The sequence below is a fragment of the Pseudorasbora parva genome, chromosome 17 (genome assembly GCF_024679245.1).
Source record: "Pseudorasbora parva isolate DD20220531a chromosome 17, ASM2467924v1, whole genome shotgun sequence".
Taxonomy (NCBI): domain Eukaryota; kingdom Metazoa; phylum Chordata; class Actinopteri; order Cypriniformes; family Gobionidae; genus Pseudorasbora; species Pseudorasbora parva.
Window position 1 is genome coordinate 20,335,323 of NC_090188.1, and position 18,633 is coordinate 20,353,955.

The window sequence follows — 18,633 nt, forward strand, 5'->3', positions numbered from 1 at the left end:
AAAAATAAAAAGACAAATGTATCCGAAATTAATGAAACTAGTTTGTTTGCTTTTTAAATGCTCAAAATGCATAAAAACACACCCGTTACTGTCCCAGTATGCACTTCTACCACTAACTTACCAGATAAGTGATGGAGCGCAAGTTGATGAGCTCATTCATCTGCAGATCATTTAATCGTCCTGGTGTGGCAATGACTATGTCCACACCACTGGTGACTAATTTAATCTGGGCCTTTCGGTCACCTCCTCCATAGATACAGATGCTATAGTAATGAAAAGAATTTTGAGCAACAGACAAATAACACAGGACACTAGATGAATTCTTACATTATTTTTTTTGCATAACATTCTGATCGCTTTGGATGATTTATGCTTACAGCACCTTTTAAATCCTTTATAGCTGTATTTGCTGCACTCTGCTTCAATCTGGAGGGCCAGCTCACGAGTGGGAGTCAAAACCAACATGCCGGGGCCATCTCTTCTGTCCCTACGCCTACAATTATGTATACCAACCAGATTAGAGTGAGGTTAAGGAACGTACAGGAGTATTAACAAATACATAAATATATTTGTTAACAAAAAGGTGAAAGGTGGAGCACTGACACAGGTTGCTCATCCATATGAATAAAGCCAGGAAGCAGGTAGGACAACGTTTTGCCTGTTCCTGTCTGGGCTATTCCAATCACATCTATTCCTTTCAGGATGATTGGCCAGGCTTGTGACTGAACCATGAGAAAAAAATAACCAGGATTACATTCATCCCCACATGACAAGCTTTACATCCCATAGAAAAACTATATAAACAAACACATGAGACATGTTTCTTCACCTGAATGGGAGTTGGCTTTTGAAATCCCACCCTGACAATGTTTTCCATTATTCCAGGATAGTGAATAAAAGCTTCCTCAAAAGTGCACACTGGATTGGGAATGGTTCTTTTATCCTCATCTTTCAAATCATCCACAAAGATGTTGTTGTTCTCTTTTCTGTTAGAGAAAAGCAGAAGTACAAGGTATGCACTGTTTGCAAAAAAATGCTATCTTAATAGCTTTAGATGCATCTGATTTGTATCATGAAATAAATACAATAGTAAACCCTTGTCCTTTAAGAGTCATGTAAATTCAATGGTTTAAAAAAAAATAAAAAATAAATAAAATCGAGCTTGTAAACCTTCTGGAAATTATTTGTTTACATTTTTTTTTATTTTTACATTTACATTATATATATATATATATATATATATATATATATATATATATATATATAGTCACATTTACCATATTATTATGTTAGATGCACAATAGTCACACATGGCAATAAAACAAACCCAATGCATAAATCTTGGTTTCCATTGAGCCCTTCAGATGGTTTGTTATTAACAGATAAGTGCTGCCATCTTTGGGCTAACGTGAAGAAAGGAAGCAATGACAGACAACTCTTACCTCCAGATTTTAACTTCTTCTGCACTACGAGCAGCCACTGATTTTGCTTCAATGTAGAAATCCTTCTTTAGAGTGGGAAGATCTGCAGAAACCAAAATGATTGTTAAATCAGGTGTAGGATTTATAGGCCTGGTTTCACAGACAGGGCTTAGATTAGGCAAGAATGAGGCCATTGTTTGTTTGTTTGTGTGTGTGTGTGTGTGTGTGTGTGTGTGTGTGTGTATATATATGTGTATATATATATATATATATATATATATATATATATATATATATATATATATATATATATATATATATATATATATATATATATATATATATGTATGTTTTCATATCACTCAGCTGAGATGTTTGCTTGAAGGACAGCATTGAGCTAGTTTGCATTGCATAGTGTGTACATAAGTGTAAATGTGTCATATGGTCATTCAGGTCTGGGACAATATGAGGCAGAGTAAATGATGACCAAAGTAATCTGTAGTAATGATCGCATCAACTAGACTTGAGCTTCTAGAGACTCACCTTGCCATTTAATAGCTTCATATTTGCCACGGTTTTCTCGAAGCGCAGTCCAGTCAATAGGTGCAGGTGTTGGGGCAGCTGCAGCCACAGCTCGTACAGCAGAAGCTGGCCAACAGGAGTCACCCTGATATCCTGCACTGCTATTTCCTGGAGATTCAAATGTAAATGTTAACATTGTAATAAAAAAAGCACAGATTCTTGTAGCTTGGGGATTTCTGTGCTCTCCTACCATTGCGGCAACCAGGACCCATGACAGAGTTCCCCCCATGCACCAGATCTTCGATCATTTCTTTGGCTTTGAGCTGAGCATCACTGCTTCCAATGATAAGCACCTCAGCATCATACTCACCACGGTTTATCTGCCAATCATACATAATTAAAAGTTTAAAATATGAAAGGACTAGAAGAGTGTACTAATGAAAATTGTCATGAATGTCATGCGTGTTGCTCTAAACCCATATGCTTTTTCTTCTAAAGAAAAAAAAGTGCATTTTCAAGGACTACTATACCCCATATGACAACAATGGCTAGGTTTACATGCAACCAAATAATCTATTAATAATCTGATTGTCGGCTCAATCGGACTTTATGCAAACACTTTAATGTGTTAATTTAATAACCCTAATATGTTTATAAGTAACAATGTCAGAGTAAAATTATATTTGCGTGATATTTGCATCATCTTTGGAATTTTTGGCCAGAGGCTACAGACTACAGCCAGCAGAGGGAGCCATTTCCACGTTCAACTCGCGCATGGGGGATAGGAGATCACACTCACAGCTCAGCTCGCAGCTGCAGGCATTCATTTAAACGGATGCTGAGCAATCTAAGTGTTTTAACTTCTCAAATTAATTTCTACGAAAGTTAAGCTTCCAAAGGCATAAACTGAAAATGCGCCAGACTGAACACGCGTTGTGAATGTATGCCGCGAGTGCCGTCGTGATTACCTCAGCTCTCATAATGAGAGCTACTTCTGCTCATTCATGACGTTAAATGTAATCTGACTCCTGCAGCGTTAGTGCTGTGAGACTCACGCAGGGACTCATTGACATCATTATATTGAACAGACACGTTCAGTTTTTAATTGTAGTGTCTGTTCTCTAACTCAGTCACAGTGATTCAGTAGCCTCACAGGGCAGCGAAGCATTCTGGAAATTTTAGTCTTTCATCCCCATGAGACAAAAATACATTTTCTGTCTTTTCTCAGTCTAGAAGGCACCAAATTCAAAAATTATTTCAAATTTCTACTACATTGATGAACCAGTTTAAATACAGATTCATCTTCCCAGCGCTGAAGTACCCCTTTAAAAATAAGGTGGAAAAAGTTTGAATCAGGTCTCCTCTGTTGGAGTACAGTTGGCTAGATGGCGCTGTCACACACACACAAAAAAACCTAGGGCCCTAGAAATGCAGTCCTGAATCTGTGGCAGTCCTAAAAGTGTAACCTTCGGTATTGCAGGCTTATATAATATTTGGGCGGGGTGACACCTTGTGGTGTGGCTGAAACACAATATGTTTATAGCCAACTACTGACATTGATACTGTCTGTGATGAATGACTTGGCAGGTGGAAAGTAACAAATTGCACTTTAAGCAGTTTTAAAATTCTGTAATTTTAATTTTACTTAAAGGGTTATTAGCTCACCCACAAATGAAACTGATGTCATTAATGACTCTAATGTCGTTCCAAACTCGTAAGACCCCTGTTTATCATCGAAAATCAATTTAAGATATTTTATATTTTAGTCCTAGAGCATATGCAGTCACTGCCCACTTTACTGTCCATGTCCAGAAAAGGAATAAAAACAATCAAGTAGTCCATATGTGACATCAGTTGGTTGATTAGAATCTCTTGAAGCATCAAAAATACATTTTGGTCGAAAAATATCAAATATAAAAGTGCAAAACACTTATAAAAATCTGTGATCTGTTTGTTCTGTCTCTGTGAATGAGCATTGCCGTTTCGTCTACTAAAACTCCTACTAAAAGTACTCGTGATGATCGTGGTATTTTAACGTCTCACAAACCATAGTTGGACATATGAACATTTCCAAAGCTGATCTGAGGGAACCCCAAATGAGCATTTTCACCATTTTTTTTGAATAAAAACCAAATACAATCAAACAGGTCTTCACTAAAACCTGTCAAAATAACATTTAGTTTAACTAGAAGAAATTATGACAGAAATATATTACTATTAGGCCTACAAAGGTACTTTTATTTTATTAATAACAACAATAATACATAATTTAAACATCATCTAAAAATATATTTTTTAATCCATGGTTTACATCTACACTATGTAACTTTTCCGTCCACTAGAGGGTGCCTATTCAAAACAAAGGCGTAGCTTGATGATGCCAGGTTTGAGTGCAGAATCTTGGGACATGTGGTCTTCGCCTCTCAACCAGTGGAAAAGAATCGGGATAGGACTCATGAAATCATGTTCATGGATGCGATTATTAATGTTACTGTAGTACAAAACAAAGCAGGACAGAGTGTTGAGGGAGCCGAGCAAGGCCACTGGAGCGGTTGTTGCCGATCAAACAGCTTGCTAGCAGCAGGACATTTATTCGTTATATAATGGGACGTTATATAGCAGGACACAGTCCCTGGCTTAATTTCCGCTTTTCCGGTCATGAGTATGAGGTAACACAGCTCAGTTTATCAAATCAGATACATTTTAGAGTGTTGAAAATTATGCTATGACATTACTCTGTGTTCGCTCAGCAGCTGCTGACCCTTGTTGCACACTACTAAGAGTAAAGCGTTTCTGCCAAACAAAACCGGAAACCGAGGGTAACGCAGATATGACCCAATTGCTAGGCAACTCCCTCAGACGTCCCGGCCCCTTGGTTAAAATAGCAATTTTTTCAAGATTTAGAAGTAGTTTACAATTTACAAACATTTGGGATATTGTAAGAACTCAACAAAATATATAATACTAGCCTGGTGGTTTTTAGATATTTAACAGCAAAAACTCTACATAGTGCACCTTTAAATTAGTAACCTCTGTTTTGCAGCACTTTGCCAAAAAATAAAAGGATAAATGTTTGTAACATTTTATTTGATTACCACTGTTTTGTTAATATATTTGTATTAAACCAAAAAGAAAAATTTCACAGGGCCATTATTCTTAAACATTTTAATAAATGAATGATAAAAAAATAAGTTGTTAATCTAATTCATAACTTGTTGAATTTAATTGATTAGACATGTTTTATTGAAACTAATAAACAAAACAAATAAATGGTTTCAAGTGTTATAATCGTATTTGTTCAACCAAAAAAAACAACAACAACAAAAAACGCTCTCATTCATTTAACACCATTTTAACTGGTGGTGATAATACAGTTTATTTAATACTGTGATGCTGTGAAACACTGATGTTTTCTGATATAGTTATTATATTGTGAAAATCTCCATTTTAAATTAAGTACATTTTAAAGGGTTAGTTCACCCAAAAATGAAAATTATTTCATTAATTACTAGGGATGCACCGATACCATTTTTCCAGAACCGATCCGATATTAAAAATGTTGAATATCGGTCGATACCGATACTAAACCGATCCGATACCAATGCAGTTTTGTCTATGTAGAATTTCTAAGCCTTAGTGTGTAGAATTGAATAAATTAGATTGGTGAATAATACAGCAGCAAAAGCTATAAAATCACGAGTGCACAATAATTGTATAAAATCTAAACATTTAGTTGGGAAAAAATAAAGGAAACCACAAAAGTGAATAACTAGCTGTAAATCTGGTAAAATATGTTACACAAAATATATTCATGAAAAACAAGTAAATATATTTATAGAAATAGGGCCTATATACTAAGAAATTGCATTTATTTTAAATGTATAATGCATATTTTTAATGAGGCAGCAACATATAGATAGAGCAGAACAAGAAAAGCTATTAATAAGGCTTTCAGTAGCATAATACAGCGCGGCACAAAGAGCTTATGTGCATCCCGTGCGCAGGATGATGTGCTTGAAGCAACACGGAGTCACATGCTCACAGCCACAGTCATAGACGCTCACAGCGTGCCGCGCTCCGTCCGCATCGAGAAGTTTAAAACAAGATATAGACGCGTAGTATATCTATGCAGTATTTTTATAAGCCGTTTATTTTAACAGTTTAACATTTCAGTTACTGTGTGTGAAAAACAATATAATAACTAGTCCAGTGTTGTGATCTAACTGACACCCGGTAGAAAGTAACACGGTTTACAGCAATAAACGCCAGCAGATAGCCATTTTTTTGAGAAACCATAACGTTAGAGCGTTATCTACAGATCAAGCATAATAACAGAAACAATAAATAATCTTGGAAAGTTTCATTGTGTTGAGTGTCACCGAACGTGACAGTTTAAAGCTGAATGGAGAGTGACTGACAGCCGCAGTGGAGGGAAGCATTGACGTGAACTAATCTGTACTCGCATTAAACGATGGAATGGCTTCAGAACACTTATAATATAGTGCACGAATCGTTGATGCTTTATAAGGTTTTTGTGCCTTTTATGGGGCGCTGGGGCTTAACAAAAACACAGAATATTATGCGCACAGTATCGAATTTGGATCGGTCCTTTCTGTCCGATACCCGATCCGGCAAATAATGGCAGATCGGAGCCGATACCGATCCCGAGTATCGGATCGGTGCATCCCTATTAATTACTCACCCTCATGCCATTGGACACCCGTAAGTCCTTCGTTCATCTTCGTAACACAAATTAAGATATTTTTGTTGAAAGCTGATGGCTGAGAAAGGCTTCAGAAAGGCCTCCATTGGCATTCAGTATATTTCCACTGACCCAGTCACAAGACCCATAAAAGGCACTAAAGACGTTGTTCTCATCTCACCACAGTGGCTGTACAATAATTTTACCAAGCGGCGAGAATAGTTTTTGTGCGCAAAAAAAAAAAAATCTAAATAATGACTTTAACCGCTAAGTTATTGTCTTCCATGTAGGTCTCGGACGTGAACTCACGCAATAGCGGCGCTCCTCCTGTTCCGGGTCATTATTCGAACGGTGGAGCTGCGTCATATTCTCGCGCATGCGTCGAGTTCACGTCAATAACTTGGTGGATAAAGTCGTTAATAAGATTTTTGTGTGCACAAAAACTATTTTTATCGCATTGTAAAATGATTGTACAGCCACTGTAGTGAGATGGACTCTGTAACAATGGCTTTAGTGCCTTTTATGGGTCTTGTGAGTGGGTCTGAAGTCTCTCTCATCCATCAGCTTTCATCAAAAAAAATCTTCATTTGTGTTCCGAAGATGAACGAAGGTCTTACTGGTGTCCAACGACATGAGGGTGAGTAATTAATGAAAATTTTCATTTTTGAACTACTTTTTACTTGAGTACATTTTTAGACTTTACTTGAAGTAATAGTACTTTTACTTGAGTAGAACATTTTGTTTCTCTTTCCACATTTGTGACTTGGATAGGTATATGCCCAAAATCTTATATCACCGGTTAAGTCATAGGTCATAAGGTTGGCCCTGGACATCAGTTTATGGAGGTTTATGGATCTGTTTAAAACCACTGCTTTTTAGAGAAAATGGTTGTTTCTGTTGCTGTCAGTATTGTTTTTGAAAGTTTATTAAATATTAAAATGCAATCTCAAAAATATAAAGGCAAGCGACAGGTGCTTTAAGAGGATGGTCATCTATGTTTAATGCATGACGTGTGTGTTTCACCTCTGTTTCCATGGACACATTTGATTAATCTAATTCTGGATATTTCCAGTTGATAACTTGGCCTAAGACATGTGATTAAATAAGACCACAGCAAGAAAAACCCATTATACTCAGTGATGCTTTGACTTTCCGCACGTGAAGTTACGCAGCAAAATATTCTACTGTAACCAACGACTCATTCAATGTTGGAAATATGCGCTGTATTTTAAATGTTTGTCACATGCTGTGCATGTACACAATATAAAATAAATATAAAATATTTGTTTTAAACATGAGTGAAGTGAATTTGTGGTCTTAGTTTTTAATGCATTGATCAATATGCTTGCATTGACTTCACTGTAGCCTATATGTGCACTGCTTTCTTTCCGTATGTTCTGACCGGTAATGTAAAATATCAAGCTGTTATCAGAATCAGATCTGTTAAAGATGTTGCTTTTCATGTTTGTTTGCCCAGGACATTTTACAAATCCAGACCAGACGATGTTCTACGCCCATGGCTGGAACAAAGAGTAGCCTATCCATGTCACACAGTACAGTTAGGGTGATATGACAACCTGTGATACAAGATTGGCCATATACCTATTCAAGTCTTTCATCACAGTATCAATGTCAACAGGCTATACTTATTGTATTTCGGCCACTACACAAAGTGTCACTGTGGCCTCAATGCGTCGCCCTCGCCTACTCTGAGCTATGTCTGAGGTAAATCACGCCCTCCTCATTACCCTACAGACAAAGAAATGTAAAAATAAATAAATGTATAAATATATAAATGTAAATATAAATAAATGTTGAAATAAAATAACATCGAAATGAATAAATGTATGATGTGAAAAAAAAATAATTATATATATATATATATATATATATATATATATATATATATATATATATATATATATATATATATACATACAGTCTTGTTCAAAATAATAGCAGTACAATGTGACTAACCAGAATAATCAAGGTTTTTCGTATATTTTTTTATTGCTACGTGGCAAACAAGTTACCAGTAGGTTCAGTAGATTCTCAGAAAACAAATGAGACCCAGCATTCATGATATGCACGCTCTTAAGGCTGTGCAATTGGGCAATTAGTTGAATTAGTTGAAAGGGGTGTGTTCAAAAAAATAGCAGTGTGGCATTCAATCACTGAGGTCATCAATTTTGTGAAGAAACAGGTGTGAATCAGGTGGCCCCTATTTAAGGATGAAGCCAACACTTGTTGAACATGCATTTGAAAGCTGAGGAAAATGGGTCGTTCAAGACATTGTTCAGAAGAACAGCGTACTTTGATTAAAAAGTTGATTAGAGAGGGGAAAACCTATAAAGAGGTGCAAAAAATGATAGGCTGTTCAGCTAAAATGATCTCCAATGCCTTAAAATGGAGAGCAAAACCAGAGAGACGTGGAAGAAAACGGAAGACAACCATCAAAATGGATAGAAGAATAACCAGAACGGCAAAGGCTCAGCCAATGATCACCTCCAGGATGATCAAAGACAGTCTGGAGTTACCTGTAAGTACTGTGACAGTTAGAAGACGTCTGTGTGAAGCTAATCTATTTTCAAGAATCCCCCGCAAAGTCCCTCTGTTAAAAAAAAGGCATGTGCAGAAGAGGTTACAATTTGCCAAAGAACACATCAACTGGCCTAAAGAGAAATGGAGGAACATTTTGTGGACTGATGAGAGTAAAATTGTTCTTTTTGGGTCCAAGGGCCACAGGCAGTTTGTGAGACGACCCCCAAACTCTGAATTCAAGCCACAGTACACAGTGAAGACAGTGAAGCATGGAGGTGCAAGCATCATGATATGGGCATGTTTCTCCTACTATGGTGTTGGGCCTATTTATCGCATACCAGGGATCATGGATCAGTTTGCATATGTTAAAATACTTGAAGAGGTCATGTTGCCCTATGCTGAAGAGGACATGCCCTTGAAACGGTTGTTTCAACAAGACAATGACCCAAAACACACTAGTAAACGGGCAAAGTCTTGGTTCCAAACCAACAAAATTAATGTTATGGAGTGGCCAGCCCAATCTCCAGACCTTAATCCAATTGAGAACTTGTGGGGTGATATCAAAAATGCTGTTTCTGAAGCAAAACCAAGAAATGTGAATGAATTGTGGAATGTTGTTAAAGAATCATGGAGTGGAATAACAGCTGAGAGGTGCCACAAGTTGGTTGACTCCATGCCACACAGATGTCAAGCAGTTTTAAAAAACTGTGGTCATACAACTAAATATTAGTTTAGTGATTCACAGGATTGCTAAATCCCAGGAAAAAAAATGTTTGTACAAAATAGTTTTGAGTTTGTACAGTCAAAGGTAGACACTGCTATTTTTTTGAACACACCCCTTTCAACTAATTGCCCAATTGCACAGCCTTAAGAGCGTGCATATCATGAATGCTGGGTCTTGTTTGTTTTCTGACAATCTACTGAACCTACTGGTAACTTGTTTGCCACGTAGCAATAAAAAATATAATAAAAACCTTGATTATTCTGGTTAGTCACATTGTACTGCTATTATTTTGAACAAGACTGTATATAAAAGAAAATAAATGTATAAATAATACATTTTTTTATGTATGTATTTATATATATATGTATTTTTTTTAATTCTATAGTATGGGAGTACAAAAACATTTTTCTTCCTTTTTTATTATAAAAGCAACATCTTCCAATACAAATACATTGCTTTGGGACTTATCCCTTCCACCGATACTAGGAATTCCTCATAAAAAACAACAACAATCGTGGGGGTATTTTGAAGAAACACACACACACATGTATATATACATACACAAATATATATGTAAATGTGTGTGTGTGTACAATTTCAGCAAAAACAACAAGTTCTATAATACATAAGATACCTTTTTATCCTTAATAAATAAACCAAACTTAATAGTTTCTCTTGACAGTATCAGTTTTGCATGATTTTTTTGCTGTATCCAACTGAATGAATTATTCTAAAATGTGTTTACCACATTGCACAGAAAAAAACAACTGTTCAATCGTTTCTATCTCCAACTCGCATTTTCGACATAAATTGGAATCCCCAACATCACACAATCATATTCTTAAATTCTTTTGCAGGCTATCAACGGTAAATCATATTTATCTTTACATTTAGGGTTAACAGGGAATGAAAGGTATTTGTTCTTAATCACACATACTTTTTTCTCATACTGACGAAATATGGTTAGTTCACCCAAAAATAAAAAATAGCACATGATTTACTCACCCTTTAAGGGATAGTTCCCTTTAAAGTGAAAATTCTGTTATCCTTTACTAAAGTTGTCTCAAACCTGCAGTGCCGCCGCTCCCACATCACGTGCTGCGCGTAGGGCACCAAGTGCTGAGGGGGGCACCACTAGAATTTTCTCTCAGCACCCTCACAGTAATGATGCGTAGGGCATCAAGGCGGCCAGCAGCGGTTCTGCAAACCTGTATGAATTTCTTTCTTCAGCTGAACACAAGGGAACGTATTTTGAAGAATGTCAGTAACCAAACAGTTAACCGGAGCCATTGGCTTCCATACTATTTTTTTTTCCTACTATGGAAGTCAGTGGCTCCATTTAACTGTTTGGTTACTGACATTCTTCAAAAAATCTTCCCTTGTGTTCAGCTGAAGAAAGAAATTCATACAGGTTTGAAACAATTTGAGGGTGAGTAAAGGATGACAGAATTTTCATTTTAAAGTGAACTATCCCTTTAAAGCAGCACCAGGTAGGTTTCGCTTTCGGACTCCCCCTACAGTTGGGAAACAGTATTGTCCTCTACTACTGTGGTACACTCTTACATCAGGGGATAGTCCCTGCTTCGCTACTGTTCGGACGCTCTTGCTTACTGCTCCGCGCTTTGCTCTATCGCTTCTATATTTTATCTCATAATTTTAACTTCAGCAAATCAACACAGTGCTCTAACAACAAAGCTTGACTTCAACGATAAAACTAGAAACTCTGTTGACTGGATTACTACAAAAAAGTGGAACATTTCATCCGACCAGCCTCTCGCTGCCATCAGCTTACATTCCGGAAGGGAAAACACAGCTGCCTACTATCGAAAGGATAAGAAAATGCCTCCTCTAGCTAAGGAATCTTCTTGCTGCACAAACTGCCACAGACTTTTACAAAGGATTGCAGTTCTTGAAACAAAGTTATTTGCGGAACCACCAAACCGGACGAATCGCACAGCAGAGCTTCATCGCGAACGCCCTCCGCACACAGCCGGTGAGTCCCATAAATGTAGTGCTACTCAACAGATAGAGAAACAAGAAATTGATCAACACACTAATCGATGGCACAAACAGGGGGCAAGACCCAAACGCACTCGAGACATCAGATTGTCACGAGCTTCATATATTGCTGCCGTTGCATGCTCTACCCCAGACACAAGGATTGCAAACTCTAGTTTCCGACCACCATCGATACATCTCGAAAACAGATTTGAAGTATTAATGAATGTGGGTGAGGAATCCCCAAACGTGATGAATATGATCGAACACAGATTGCATCAGCCCGCAGCTAACACTAATGCTAACAGGCGCTCAAGGTCGAGCAGACAGCGGCCCTCAGCTCAGAGCACAGCCGAGCCAAGGACTCTGATAGTGGGTGACTCTACAGTCAGAAACATTCGCAGCAGAGATACAACTACATGCTGCCTTCCACAAGCAACCATTTCTGATGTAAACAGGGAAATTGAGAACATTCTGATGAAACATAAGACTGCAAATCAACTAATCATTCATGTGGGGAAGAACGATATTCAGAGAGAGCAGTCAGAACTCATGAAGTCGGACTTCAATGAACTTTTTGAAACACTTAGAAAACTGAAAGTTCAGTCGTTCATCAGTGGACCACTGCCAGCAAGAGGAACAAATAGATTCTCACGGTTGCTTGGGCTTAATACATGGCTGCAAAAAACCTGTAACATGAATGGAGTGAACTTCATTGATAACTTCAATCTCTTCTGGAGTCAGAGACAACTGTTTACATCAAATGGCCACCACCCAAACAAACTTGGTGCAAGAGTGCTAAAGGACAATATTTATTTTTCCCTTCATCATCCTTCAGCTGTGTGTTTTAACCCACTCAACCTGATACAGAGTATGGATGACCACAGGACTTCATTTCAGCTCCTGAATGGACACTCGGCTGACACATCCCACAAGGACAATGAGAACTCCACACAGCCACAACAATTGCTCATGGACACACTCCCAGCTGAGCCCTGCCCACAGAGCTCACTACAGACAGACTGTGAAGGATTAGAACTGCTCCAAGATTCAGCACCCAAAGATGACTTTCTTGAAAATGGACAGCAAAGCCAGGACAACATACTTCAACTTCCGATAACACCAGAGCAACAGCCCCTCTCACCGGACATGTCATTCCTCTCTCCAGCATCCCCGCATCTGGGCTTCTCAGAGAAAATGGAGGAACTGATTTTTGTTGGAACTAGACTATCACACTCAATTGCTGCGAGCCCCCAGATATCAACCAAAAAGCGTCGAGCCCCACAACCACCAAAGCCTGTGGGCCCAGCTCCCCCTCCTCCTGTGAGATTTCTTCGGTCACAACGCCAGGGCCCACACCCTCCTCCATCTGTTGTAGGTGAACCAAAAACAACTGATTCCAGCTCTCAGTGATGTGTTTTGGGTCCCCGCTATGATAACAGTAACTTTATCAAATGTTTACAAAACAAGTGGGAACCCAGTGTGTCTGCCTCTTTCTCTATCTCTGTTCTGTTACGTGAAAGAAAGTCTAAGGCCTTGTCAGGCCGTTTAACAAACCAATATAATCTGCTGCCTGTCACTTGTCAAACTGAGACTAATGTGGGTGAAAAAATTAATACTGTTAAGTTAGCACTTTTAAACATCTGTTCACTTAAGAACAAATCATTCCTAGTCAGCGACTTAATAACCACAAACAACCTTGATTTTTTGCTTCTAAATGAAACGTGGTTAGAAGAAAACTGTAGTGCAACAGTCCTCAATGAAGCAGCCCCTCCTAACTTTACTTTTATGAGTGTTTGCAGAGCAGTTAGGAGAGGTGGGGGTGTTGCTGCTCTTTTTAAAGATTTCTATCAATGTAAGCAAGTATCATTTGGTGACTATTTGTCTCTAGAATATCTGGGTATTGTGTTAAAAGGTTCTCCACGCATCCTGCTTATCATTGTTTACAGGCCTCCAAAGTACTCTCCAGCCTTTATTGAGGAATTTACAGAACTGTTATCAATAATTTCCTCAGAGTTTGACTGTTTTGCTATTGCTGGGGATTTTAACATTCACATAGATAATATTGAATCCAGTACAACAAAAGAGCTCATGTCTGTTCTTAACACTTTTGATTTGACACAGCATGTAAATGGACCCACACACAATCGTGGACACACTCTAGATTTACTTATCAGTAAGGGTCTAAACATTTCATCAATTGTTATTAAGGATGTGGCACTGTCTGATCATTTCTGTATTTTCTTTGACATATCAATCACTCCTGCCATTGAAGCTAGATCTGTCTCTGTCAAAAAGAGATGCTTAAATGAGAACACTAATGTGCTGTTTATGAAGGCTTTATCTCTAAAACCAAGCATATCTGCAGACTCTGTTGATTTTCTCCTTGACTCCTTTAACTCAAAAGTTAAGAGTGTAATGGATGATATTGCCCCTCTGAAAGTCAGGAAAAAGAGTGGCAAACAAAAGGCACCATGGAGAAACTCAACAGCAGTTCAAATAATGAAAAGACAATGCAGAAAATCTGAACGAAAGTGGCGAAAGACAAAATTTGTAGTCCATTATAACATCTATAAAGACAGCCTTCATGCTTTCAATGTTGAACTAGGCAAAGCTAGACAGACCTTCTTCTCAAATATTATAAACAAACACATAAACAACACGCGCACTCTTTTTGCTACTGTAGACAGACTAACAAACCCCCCGAGTCACATTCCCAGAGAAATGCTCTCAGACAGCAAATGCAGTGAGTTTGCTTCCTTCTTCTCAGAGAAAATCAAAAATATCAGAAAGGCGATCAGCACATCCTCTAGTTGCTCTGGGGTCAGTCAGATCAGACCAAACCCTCGGAAAATTACTATGTCTGATTTCGAAACAATTGACGGTAAAATTTTAGAAGACACAGTACAGCATCTTAAAACATCAACCTGCACCCTTGACGCACTCCCCACTTCTTTTTTCAAAAGTGTGTTTAACTGTTTGGAAGCAGATCTCCTAGAAGTGGTGAACTCCTCACTTCTCTATGGGACTTTTCCAACCGCCCTTAAAACTGCAATAGTTAAGCCTCTTCTGAAAAAGAGAAATCTAGATAACTCCATACTGAGCAACTACAGACCAATCTCAAATCTCCCCTTCATAGGCAAAATCATCGAAAAAGTTGTTTTCAATCAACTAAACAAATTCTTAAACTCAAACGGATTCTTTGACAATTTTCAATCTGGTTTCCGACCGCATCACAGCACAGAGACAGCGCTCATAAAGATTATAAATGATATTCGCTTAAATACTGATACAGGTAAAACATCAATTCTGGTTCTACTCGATCTCAGTGCTGCATTCGACACTGTTGACCACAACATACTTCTAGACAGGCTGGAAAACTGGGTCGGGCTTTCTGGGATGGTCCTCAGATGGTTCAGATCATACTTAGAAGGGAGAGGTTATTATGTGAGTATAGGAGACCATAAGTCTGAGTGGACGTCCATGACATGCGGAGTCCCACAAGGGTCAATTCTAGCACCTCTCCTGTTTAACCTGTATATGCTGCCACTGAGCCAAATAATGAAAAAGAACAATATTGCTTACCACAGCTATGCTGACGACACCCAGCTCTACTTAGCACTGTCACCTAATGACTACAGCCCCATTGACTCGCTGTGCAAATGCATTGATGAAGTTAACGACTGGATGTGCCAAACCTATCTTCAGTTAAACAAAGACAAAACTGAAATCATTACATTTGGAAACAAAGATGAAATTCTCAAGGTGAACGCGTATCTTGAGGCTAAAGGTCTGATAACAAAAAATCAAGTCAGGAATCTTGGTGTAATTTTGGAGTCAGACCTGAGTTTCAGTAGTCATGTCAAAGCAATAACTAAATCAGCATACTATCATCTGAAAAATATTGCAAGGATTAGATGTTTTGTCTCCAGGCAAGACTTAGAGAAACTGGTTCACGCTTTCATCACCAGTAGGGTGGACTATTGTAATGGACTTCTCACTGGCCTTCCCAAAAAGACCATTAGACAGCTGCAGCTCATACAGAACGCTGCTGCCAGGATTGTGAGCAGAACCAGAAAATATGACCATATCACACCAGTCCTCAGGTCTTTACACTGGCTTCCAGTTACATTTAGAATCGATTTTAAAGTACTATTACTTGTTTTTAAATCTCTCAATGACCTAGGACCTCAATACATTGCAGATATGCTGATTAAATACAAACCCAACAGATCACTCAGATCAGCCGGATCAAGTCAGTTAGAAATACCAAGAGTTCACTCAAAGCAAGGAGAGTCTGCCTTTAGCTATTATGCCAGCCGTAGTTGGAACCGGCTTCCTGAACAGATCAGATGTGCTCCAACAGTAGCCACATTCAAATCCAGACTCAAAACACATCTGTTTAGCTGTGCATTTACTGAATGAGCACTGTGCCACTGTACGTCCGACTGCACCTTATCTATGCATCATTTTTTAAATAATTTTTTATAACTGTTTTAGTTTACCTGTTCTTTTCTTTGGTTATCATCATTTTATTACTTTTAATTCTCTTTACATTGTATTCTTTTTCTTATGCATTTTTTAGCCCTATTTTAATTCCTTTCTATGTAAAGCACTTTGAAGTGCCATTGTGTATGAAATGTGCTATATAAATAAACTTGCCTTGCCTTGCCTTGCCTTGCCTTGCATTTGTTGACATGACAACCATGATAGCCCTGAACACTGCAGAAGGAGTTCATACGCAGGTGTTCTGCTTTGCGTTTGTGAAACATCTGCGTGTGAAATGTCTTCATCCCAGGTAGTGGCAAATGTTTCAGCGTGTCATATGAATATATTATCAAGGGTTTTATTTTTTTCAAACGCCAAATGCTCACGTTTACAAGACAGCATCATTATAGTACCCTAGTCTATTGGTTACCGTTTTACAGAATCTATATGATACTTCAATTCAATGTTTGAGTGGTAGGTAATAACGTTATATGTCGTCAATATTATAATATCAAATTACCATAGATGAATCTGCAAATTTGAAAAATCAGCTTGAGGCAAGACAAACAAATATCACAGATATGTTAGGTATCCTAAAATATGATTTTGTACATCTTATGTATTTACTTGCAAGAATGTAGGCCCTACCAAACTTGTACACGCCGGGGTGGTGGTGGAAGTGACGTATATGCCTTAAAGCAGTCGAATTTTGAACTTCTTTTTGTTTTCAGGTTACTACCCTAAACCTGAAGTTTAAAAGTACGATTTAAAACAATACAGACCCCGTCAGGTTATGGCAGATGCGTCTTTCAACCTATTGCATGTCGATGTATCATAACAAGAGTCTTGAAAATATATTATGAAGGTTGAACAGTTACCTGGTTCTGCTTTAAGTCATCTGGGTGTATATGGCAATTCTTATTTCAGATTAATAAACTCAAAAACAATATCCTGGCTCTTCCAAGCTTTATAACGGCAGTGACTTGTTTCATTTTTGAAGTCCACAAAAGCGCATCTATCCATCATAAAACTGATCCAAATGTATTGTTTGGTAGCAATAGAATGTACTTAACTTGCCTTAATCGATGCTCCACTGTTCTCTTCAAGCTCCCGAATTTTCGCACCACCTCGACCTGGGCAAACGGACAGACATACACAGAACGGAAGTAATGGAATTCCAACTCACGTCCGAGAATCGGTTGTTTTGAACAGTTTTAAAGACAAGGTACAATTTTGGTCATTCTTAAATTAGCCAGATCCTCCTCAGTTCACCACTGAGTGTCTGTCTGACTATCACTTCACTCATCGGTTGTCCGATGATCATTGCGAATCTTCTGGCGGAAGGTTCTCGACCAATAAGTACAAATCCAACATGTTTCAACCGATTTGTTCGAAATAACCTGATTAGAACGCTCGAGAAAATTGGACATCAGTGAAGAGAGACAGTTGATATATTGAAAAACTGCTGCATGACTGGCTTACGTTAACGTTACTTACCTATTATCCTCCCGACCAAAGAGTTTTCCACATGCAGATTTACTGGTGATGAACCCGAAGTGTCGCCATTACCACGACATCCAGTAGGCCCAGTCCTGGAACGACTGTATGTGTTTTTTTTTACGGCTGCACCGTCACTAATATTTGATTCAAAGCCTCGGTCCCTCCAGTTGGTCCACTGCTCGCCCCCTCCACCAAACTTTGCACCAGCACTCGTGGTTTCTCGGCTCCTCGCGACTCTTGGAGACGGAGGCCTACATGACTGTGCCTGTACGGGTTGAACGGGTAACGGCTTTGAAATCGCCACACCAGCCGCATCATAATCATCTTCCCAGTCCGACATTTAAAACAACGTATAATAACGCAATAAGTTCGAATAATCGACACTTCCCTCGCGTACACCAAGTCACTGAATGATCACCCCATTCAATATCCGCTCACGTGATCCCAAATGGCAACCATGGCAACTATAATTTACGTTAGATACTGCTGTTTTAACAAAATACTAATATTTATTCTTAAAGGGACCTTGGCTTTAAAAATATTTCCTTCTTATTTTATATATTAACAGTGGCAACTGATTCCAAATTACAAAAAAATGTTGTATAGTAACAGTTGCATTTTGGTCAACGACATTGTTTACGTTTTTTGCTGTCTATTTTTACCTCCATTGTACCATGATCAAATTGAGTAATCTTATGGAAATATTTAGTTGGCTAATTATCATTTAAATATCTGAC

At 38.2% G+C, this 18,633-nt stretch overlaps 1 protein-coding gene across 1 annotated transcript in view; it reads right to left on the reverse strand.

Moving 5' to 3' along the window:
• ddx43 (DEAD (Asp-Glu-Ala-Asp) box polypeptide 43) overlaps positions 1-18,355 on the reverse strand; it is a 27,161-nt gene extending 8,806 nt beyond the window's left edge. Inside the window, exons 1-9 of the mRNA XM_067421893.1 lie at positions 17,894-18,355; positions 17,474-17,529; positions 2,194-2,323; positions 1,965-2,111; positions 1,443-1,524; positions 830-986; positions 604-722; positions 383-493; positions 122-263 (exon numbers count right to left, since the gene is read on the reverse strand). Coding sequence (XP_067277994.1) covers positions 122-263; positions 383-493; positions 604-722; positions 830-986; positions 1,443-1,524; positions 1,965-2,111; positions 2,194-2,323; positions 17,474-17,529; positions 17,894-18,236 — 1,287 coding nt within the window. The 5' untranslated portion in view covers positions 18,237-18,355. The remainder of the gene's footprint in view (positions 1-121; positions 264-382; positions 494-603; positions 723-829; positions 987-1,442; positions 1,525-1,964; positions 2,112-2,193; positions 2,324-17,473; positions 17,530-17,893) is intronic.
• Positions 18,356-18,633: the final 278 nt, after the last annotated feature.